This window comes from Pyrgilauda ruficollis, unplaced genomic scaffold (assembly GCF_017590135.1).
Source record: "Pyrgilauda ruficollis isolate IOZ18807 unplaced genomic scaffold, ASM1759013v1 scaffold139, whole genome shotgun sequence".
Taxonomy (NCBI): Eukaryota; Metazoa; Chordata; class Aves; order Passeriformes; family Passeridae; genus Pyrgilauda; species Pyrgilauda ruficollis.
Genome location: NW_024512432.1, coordinates 1618361 through 1626586, shown reverse-complemented (window position 1 = coordinate 1626586; position 8226 = coordinate 1618361). Strand labels below are relative to the sequence as shown.

At 65.0% G+C, this 8226-nt stretch overlaps 1 protein-coding gene across 1 annotated transcript; it reads right to left on the bottom strand.

Moving 5' to 3' along the window:
• Window positions 1-2362: 2362 nt before the first annotated feature.
• On the bottom strand, window positions 2363-7403 carry PRDM8 (PR/SET domain 8). The gene is made up of 5 exons (XM_041459608.1): window positions 7279-7403; window positions 5224-5444; window positions 4326-4557; window positions 3443-4141; window positions 2363-2511 (listed from the first exon to the last, which is right to left on the bottom strand). The coding sequence occupies exons 2-5, from the start codon at window positions 5440-5442 to the stop codon at window positions 2363-2365; spliced, it is 1299 nt and encodes a 432-aa protein (XP_041315542.1). The 5' UTR covers window positions 5443-5444; window positions 7279-7403.
• Window positions 7404-8226: the final 823 nt, after the last annotated feature.

Here is an 8226-nt window from a genome sequence, read left to right as displayed (position 1 = left end):
CAGAAACATCCCCCCTGCCCTTTGCTTTTTGTTTGTACTTGCTCTAAGCACACCACCAACACGTTCTGTACTGGGCCAGGTCTTTCCCCACGCCAAATCAGACCTCAGCAGCAGGGAAAGCAGGGAAGAAATACCGTACAGCTCATGTGACTTTCAAAACACGGGGACTACTTCAGCCTTTCCTAGACATCCACAGCTGAACAACACGTTTTCAAGAGCTGGCTATTGCAGTGAAATCCTAGTAGCTGCTTTTCCAAATGTAACAGTTAGAGGTGAACTGGAGATAAGCACTGCACAAAGAGGAGCTCGGCCTCCTGGCAGCAGTGGCAGCAGATGTCCGTCTGTCCGGCACGCTGCTCGGCACCCTCACATCAGCACAAAACCCAGCACACAGATTTTGGGACAGCCTCCACAGGCTGGCTGGGAGGATGCTCAGAGGTTGTGAAAGCCTCGCTTGCACAGCTCTGTCCAGGCCTAAGGGAAAGAACCCACGTGTCTTTCCGCACAGCCCGTGCCCACAGTTCAGGTGCCTGTGTCCAGCTGCCCGGTGCTAATCCCTTCCCAAACCTACACAGGCACAGCTCCTGCTGGCTTTAGCAGGAGGGGATCAGGCCCCGAGGCAGGCAGCTACGCCCAGGTCCAGCCCAAAGGTGCAAGGCTGGGGGTCTGCTGCCCCTGGCTGCCCGACTGCTGCGCCTTCGAACAGAAACCTCTGTGCGTGCAAAGCTGCCTACTGCTCCCCGGGAACAGCATTAAAATCAGGATTTGTTGGAATTATTATCATTGTATGATTTGCAGTGTGGCCCAGCTACAGGGGAGATGGAGCAGTCTGAGTGCTGCAGGGCACAGCAAAGGGGCTCCCCAAATCTGAAGGCTGCTTGTCCTCATTCCCAGCTCCTACTTGCTGCTCCTCTGCAGCACAGCAGAGATGCCCCTTGTGGGTGGGTTTCAGAGGCAGATGCATCTGTGGGCTCTGGCAGAGGCTTACAGGGGCAGCTCTGTCCCAGAGAAATGCCCAGGCGATGCCCCAGAAGGGAATTTTCTGGGCTGTGATGTCGGGTGAGGACCCTGCACGGGGGAAAGCCAGCTGGTGCCACAGCCCAGCCAGCTTCTGTGCTGTGCAGAGACACAGCACAGCATCCACCACGGACAGGGAAAGACATTTAAAGGAAAAAAAAAAAAAAGAAAAAAAAATATAAAAGGGGAGATTATCTTCCTTTTTCCCAAGCAGCAGAAATGTTGACAAAGGAGTAGTATGTGGCAATATGTGGCAATGGTACCTGTGCTGACCTGAGGAGAGCCAGCGTGGCTCTGGGGAATGAGGGACGTGCTGTGGCCAAGCCCTGATCCCAAATGGCCCAAGGGGAATTCTGTGAACCCTCTCCACAAAACGCCCAACTCCACAGGATCGTGGGCACCGCCTGCCCTTACTACAGCACGTTCTGCTTGTGCAGGAAGCATAAACTGGAGTTTCATTTATCACTTTGGAGTTCGATTTATCACTTTGGAGTTCGATATCCTATTTCAGCAGAACAAAGTCCTGGATTAAATTTGCTAGTCTGTAGATTTTTGTGCTTTTAGACAGAAACAGTGCAAGGTTTGTGTGGCAGTAGCAATGCAGGCACCCGCTGCACCACAGGTGCATTGTCTAACTGTTTTTAGGGGGGTTGATCCTACCCCAAAGGGAGAAATCCTGGGGCTCAGCACAGTGCCTTCTGACAGAGCCACAAGGAACGCACAGAACGCACGGCGCTGCAGGGGCTGCCAGGGCAGGGGCACAGCACACGGCTGGGAAAAGCCATACGATATTTGGGGCAGATGGACGAGACTGTGAAACCTGCAGCTATGTGCTGGGCTCCCGAGTGCACCTTCGTGCGGGGGAAGCACCATCCCTCCAGCAGCACCCGGACAAGCGCAGGGAGCCAGGGACAGCACAACCAACGCGGCCGCTGCGAATCTCCCCGGCTGCGGGCGGGAGCCGGCCCCGAAGCCGGCCCGGGGCTGCCGGGGAAGCGAAGCATCACTGCCGGGGAAGGAGCCCGCCGGGGCCCCGAGCAGAGCCGCTCTGGCCCCGCGGCGGCCCCGCTAGGTGGCGGTGCCCACCCGCCTCTGCCGCCCCCGGCATCCCCGAGCCCGCCGCGGCATCCCGGGGAACCCCCAGAAACGGGACGCGCGGGGTGGCACCGCTTCTAAGGAAGATCCACGGGGTAATCGGTGTCTCGCCCCCGCAGTTAACGGCAGCAGGTGAGGCTGTGCGTATTCCAGAGGCAGGGAATGAGAGCGGGGCGCCGCTTCGGATCCTGGCGTGGCTTGCGGGTATGGGCACGGCGCCGGGGTCAGCGCACCGGGAGAGCGGGCAACATCAGCGGGAGGCTGGGCTGCCCGCGGCCGGGACTTCGCTAGGCTGCCCTACGTGAGGCCCCAGGCGCTTCCCAGGACTGTAAAGGCTTTGCAGCAGGTCCGTGTACCCGTGCAGACCCCAAACCCCACGGCAGCCGGCGCCGCTGGCACCTGGACCCCATTTACGTGGGGCTGTCACGCTCTGCCGTGGGCTCCTGCTGCACAGCTCCGGCTTTGGGATATTTTCCCGGCCAGTGACCCGGCACAGCCTCGGTGCCAGGGTGAAGGCAGCGTGTTGAAATGGGTTTCCCGCACATCCCCGCGCTGTGCATCCCCCGGTGGCCTCCCGTGCCCCCCAAAGCGGGGCTGGCACTGAACGCACCCGCTGCCAGGCTGTGCACCCCTTGTCTTGGTCCTGCCGGGAGTCCCTGGCTGCGATGCCACCACCCCGGCAATGCACCAGGACACAGGGGACCCAGCCCTAGCCCCTTGAAGCGCTCCCGAGGCACCGCGGGCTGGGTCCTGTCGCCCCAGAGAACCTCCGGGCAGCCTCCGTGGCTGTGCCACCCTGCAAGCCCGCGACCACCCACAGACGGGCAAAAAGAAAACAGCTCTTGGGCCAGAAGGCCGTGGTGTAGAGGAAGGGGCTCTGCTTGGGCAGCCCCCCGCCGCCGCCGCCGCCGCCCGCAGCGGCCGCTCGGGGCCGGGGCCGGGGGGACAACCCAAAAGACGAAGGGGAGAGGAAAGGAAGGGAAAGACAGGATGGAGGAGAGAAATAAAGGCTGAATAAAACGCCGGACAAAAGCAAAGATGCACAGACAGACGGATGTCGGAGGGGCCGAAGGAAGGCAGGCGAGCAGGGAAGGAGAGCGCCGAGAACAGGCGCCGTGGCCGGGCTTTTCTGCCTTCCCCGCGGCCCGGGGACACCGCCGCCACCGCGCAGCCGAGAACAGGCCCCCCTCGGTCACCGCCCACTCCTCCGCATCGATTAACGTCCAGGTGCTTTGAAGAAAATAAAGTCATTTATTGTCAAAGCATCCAACATACCCGGATAAACTATAAAGTTTAATAAATCTTTTTTTTTTTTTTTTTTTTTTTTCGCCGCCGCGGGGACACAGCCCCGGCTCCGCGCCGCCCGCGCCCGGGGAGCCGCGCTCCGGGCCCTCCTCGGGGCCGCCGTCGGGCTCGGGGCCGCGGGCCGCCTTCTTCACCTCCACGAAGGCGCTGCGCTTGGCCTCGCCGGTCTCCGGGCTGGGCGGCGCGAAGAGGCGCCCGCCCTCCTCCAGCCCGCAGTAGGAGCCGGCGGCGCGGTACTGCTGCTGCGGGGCGCAGCCCGGCTCCTCCTTGGGCGCCGCCGGCAGCCCCGGCCGCTCCGCCGGGAAGCGGCCCCGCGCCGCGCCGGGCCCGCGCTCCTCCTCCTCGGGGAAGCGCCGCTTCGCCTTCCCGGCCGCCGCCTCGAGGCCGCCCTCGGGGGGCGCCGGCCGCCCCGGGGAGCCGGCGCGCCCGCCGCGGGAGTTCTCCAGCTCCCGCGCCAGGTTGTGGAAGTCCGTGGAGGGCTTGGTGCTGGCGGCGGGGCCGCCGTCGGGCCCGGGGAAGGGGTGGTGCGGCGGCCCGCCGGGCTTGCCGAACTTGCCGGGCTCCTGCTCCTTGCCGGAGCCGTCCTTGGCGGCGGCGGCCTCGGCGGCGGGACCGATGTCGGGGCCGTGCAGCCTCTTGGGGCAGCGGAACCGGAGGTGTGCGGCGAAGGGCAGTTCGAACTGGAAGCGCTGGCTGCACTCGGGGCAGGCGAAGGGCGGCGAGCCTGCGTCGGGCGGGCACGACAGACAGACACAGAGAGACAGAGAGAGCACCGTCAGCCGGGGCCACCGACGGCATGTCCGCCGAGAGTTTGGGCATCGGGAGCGGGGGATCCGAAGCCGACCGCCGCCTCCCCATTCCCCCCGGCGGCAGGGATCCCCCTCCTTCCTCCCGCCCGGGGCACCCACCGTTGGTGCGGGCGGGGGCCCGGGCCGGGCCGAGCAGCAGCAGCTCGGTGAGCTCCTTCCCGTACCACACCAGCAGCTCCTCGTCCTTGGCGATGCGGCGTAGGGAGCGGTAAAAGAGCTGCCCGCTCTTGATGTAGGCCTCCAGGTTCTGCTCCTCCCGCTCCCGCGCCGACTGCACCAGCCGCAGCCACATCAGCCCCTCCGACGAGCCATTGGCCGCCGACGTGTCCACCTGAAACCCCGCGTTCATCAGGTCACCGCACCGAGAGACAGACAGACACCAAAGGGGAAAGGGAAGGTAACACGGAACTACCGAGACTCCATTCCACGGGCACCAGTGACACTCGGGGGAAGGGGCGCGGGCGGCGGGGCCGGACGGGGGTAGCGCCCGGTGCATGCAGGACCCCGGCCCGCCGCCCGCCGGCCCCGCCGCGCTCCCCTCGCCCTTAGCTTCATATCCAAAATAAAAATTTACCCTGACATAGAATTATTATTACATCTAAACCATAAGTGCTTAATAATTTAAGTAGAAACGTATGACAAATGCATCAATATGTTGCAATATATGACATTTTAAAAAATGTATTTTTTAAGTCATTTGATTTGTTTTCTTTTTCCCGGTGCTTCTCTTTTCTCTCTCTCTCTCTCTCTCTCTCGCTTTTCCGCGCCGACTGCACCAGCCGCAGCCACATCAGCCCCTCCGACGAGCCATTGGCCGCCGACGTGTCCACCTGAAACCCCGCGTTCATCAGGTCACCGCACCGAGAGACAGACAGACAGACCGACCGACCGACCGACCGACAGCACGGGGCCAGGCAACAGCGGCTCTGCCCCCGGGGACAGCCTCCCCGGGCCGGACTGTGGCGAGCGGCTGGGCCCGGGGACGAGCGGCTCTTACCCGGAATATGTAGGGGACGGTGCGCTTGTCGGTGGACTTGAGGGCGATAAAGGCGATGCTGTCATACAGGGACGTGTGGCTCAGGACGCAGGGGCCGAAAATGGCATTTTCCGGGATGTCGCAGGTGGTGTAAACGCTGGTAAAAATGTCAGTCAAGCACTGCTGGACCGTCTTGGCATCCCCGTCCCATATTCCCCGCTGGACGCCGGCGTCCTCCATCCCTGCGGGCGGAGAGAGGGGCAGAGGGGCTGTTACCGCAGCGGGTCCCGCTGAGCGGTCCACCGGGATGCCCCGGGAAACAAAATAAAATCGACTTGAATTATTAAATAAAACATTACGAAAAAAAACTCCAAAAAATTAAAAAAAAAAAAAAAAAAAAAAAAAAAAAAGAAAAGAAAAAAAAAAAAAAAAAAAAAAAAAAAATCAACTCCTCCTCCTCCTCACCCGCTGCCCTCCCGCCCCTCCCCGGACTGTGGAAACGCGTGCATCGAAGGGGAAGGGTGGGAGAGGCGGGGGTCCCGGGCGGGTTCCCGGCGCCGGCGGGTGTCCCCGCTAGTTGTGGGAGGTCATGTGGCGGGAGAGGTGGTGGCGCTCGCGGAAGGACTCGTTGCAGATGGGGCACTTGAGCTTCTCCTCGCGGCGGCGCTTGACGAGGGGCTCCAGCGCGTACTCCTTCTTGTGGTGGGAGCGCATGTGGTAGACCAGGTCCGAGGTCATGCGGAAGGACGCGTTGCACTTGGCGCACCAGTTCTGAGCCGGCAGGCACAGCGAGGTGAACGACGGCGGCAGCAGCGTCAGCGCCGACGGCAGCTGCAGCTGCAGCGGCCCCGCCGCCGCCGCCGCCACCGCCGCCGCCGCCGGAGCAGTTTCTCCGGTTTGACAAAAATTTAAAGCAGGCGAGGAGCTGCGAGCAGAGGCGAGGAGCGGGGACTCTGCCGCGCTGATTTATTTTTTTAGATATCGCGGCGGAGCTGGTTCTGAGCGGGGACCCGGGAATCCCGCCGGCCGCGTCCTGTCCCGAGCAGGCTCCGGGTCTCCCTGGTGCAATCCCCGGAGCCGGGCCGGGCTGCGGGCTATGCCGGGGGAGCGGGTGGGTTCCAGCGGCTTGTCATTGTCGCCGACTGCGTGTCAGCTCACCTCCCGCTCCGCGCGACAAGGGGAACGTATGGCTGCTCATTATCATAATCCAGCACTTTCCCTCCGAGACTTTAATTAAAAGCAGCAAGCAGAGGTAATTATTTTTACCTCGACACGCTTATTTATGGAGCAGGGTGAGCCCCGGCTGCCGCGCGTTACGAGGGGAGGATGCGGGCGGCGGGCAGCTGGCGGGGCGCGGGCAGCGGGCAGGGTGCGGGGCCGGCGGCGCCGCGGCCGGGGAGGGAGCATCGCGCCCGGCTGCGGTGCCCTCGCCCTTCCCGACCAGATTAGCGCACGGCTGCCTCCCCCCGCCCCATCTGCCATCGAAATCCGTCATTCGGGGCCGGCTCGGCAAAAGACCGGTGCTCCTCCCGGTGCGCCTGCTGACGGCTGCCGCCTCTCGCACCGGGCACGGCTCCGCCGAGCCGCCGCTCCCCCCGCCGATTTCGGGGTGCGACCCGCACCGCCGGGAACTTCACCCCCCACCCCCCGGAGCGGCGGCGGGGGTCCCGGCCCCTCCCCGGGAACGGAGGCCGGGGGAAAGGCGCTCCGGCCGCCTCCCCGGCACCCTCCCCGTTCCGCCGCTGCCCGACGCATCCCTTCCCCGAAGGAACGATTTCTCCAAACGAAACCACCGGCAGCGAGCGGCCCCCGCCGAACTTTCCTCCCGGCGGCGGCGAGCCCCGCACGGCTCCCCACGGCGCCGCATCCCCCCGGCTCCTCGGGCCGCCCCCGGCCCCGCGGCGCTGCCTCCCCCGGGCCGTCCTTTGTCCGGGCCGGGCGGCGCCGGGGCCGCTCCCGGGGGCTCCCCCGCCGGTCCCCGCAGCCCGGGCGGGCCCGCCGGCAGCACGGCCATCCCCGGCATTGTTCCCGCTCCGGGGCGGCGGGGGGCGGCGGGGCCCCTCCGCCGGTACTCACCAGGGACGGTGGGGATAATCCTCGCCCCGAGAGTGGCACAAAGGCGGCTTCGGGCTGGCTGCCTCGGGCTCTCAGCGCCGCTCCATGCCGGGCCGGGCCGTGCGGGCGGCGGAGCGGGAGGCGCGCGGTGCAGACGGACCCGGTGCAGTGAGGGGCTGGCACGCAGACACACACTTTTTGTTTGCTGCACATAATCTGCCCAATGACGCGTGACAGCCCACGTCCCTCCCGTTAACCCCTTCGGGGCTGCCCGCTCGCCGCCCGCCCGCCCCTCACCTGGACCCGCCGCCACCGGGCACCGGCGGGGAAGGGGGTGGGGATGGCGGGGCGCGTTCCCCCACCGACCCTCTGCCGGGGCTGGGAGCGCCTTTGGGGCCGCGGCTCCGCTTCGGCCCGGCGGGGGTGCGGGGCGGGGAGCGGGGGTGCCCGACGGCCGCTCCGCCCGGCGCCGGGATCCCGGCGGCGGCTTCCCGCCCTGTCCCCTCACCTGCCAGGTAGGGGAAATCGGACACGCAGGAAAATAACCTCCTCGGCGGGACGGAGCCGAGTGGGGATGCCCGTGCCCGGCTCCGCGGAGCGGCCCTCCGGCGAGGCCCGGCGTGCGGAGAGCGGCGCCGGGCAGCCCCGCGCTCCCCGCCGCAGCCGGGTCCCCGCAGGAGCGGGGCGGGGGGCAGCCCCGGCCGGCGCCCCCCGCCCATTCCTGGCCGTTCCGGGGCGGGGGGCGGCCACGGGCTCTCCCCCTGGACACGCGAGGCTCCCGCATTCACCGACAGGCGCGCAGCTCCAGGGAACAGAGAGGCGCGGATGCGCTGTGCCGAGGGAAGGGGTTTATCGCCTGGAAAAGTGTTTACCGGTCCCTCCCTGATCGTCGTCATTTCAGATACAAAACAGATTTTTTAAAAAATTAAAAATAGAATTTGAAACCCTTTAAACAAAACAAAACAAAAC

Coding starts and splice junctions, on each gene's coding strand:
- PRDM8 (XM_041459608.1), bottom strand. CDS start 5,442: ATGGAGGACGCCGGCGTCCAGCGGGGAATATGGGACGGGGATGCCAAG. Junction 4,142..4,325: donor GGCCCCCGCCCGCACCAACG/GTGGGTGCCCCG, acceptor CGCCCGACGCAG/GCTCGCCGCCCTTCGCCTGC. Junction 2,512..3,442: donor GGGGCTGTGTCCCCGCGGCG/GCGAAAAAAAAA, acceptor AATGGGGTCCAG/GTGCCAGCGGCGCCGGCTGC.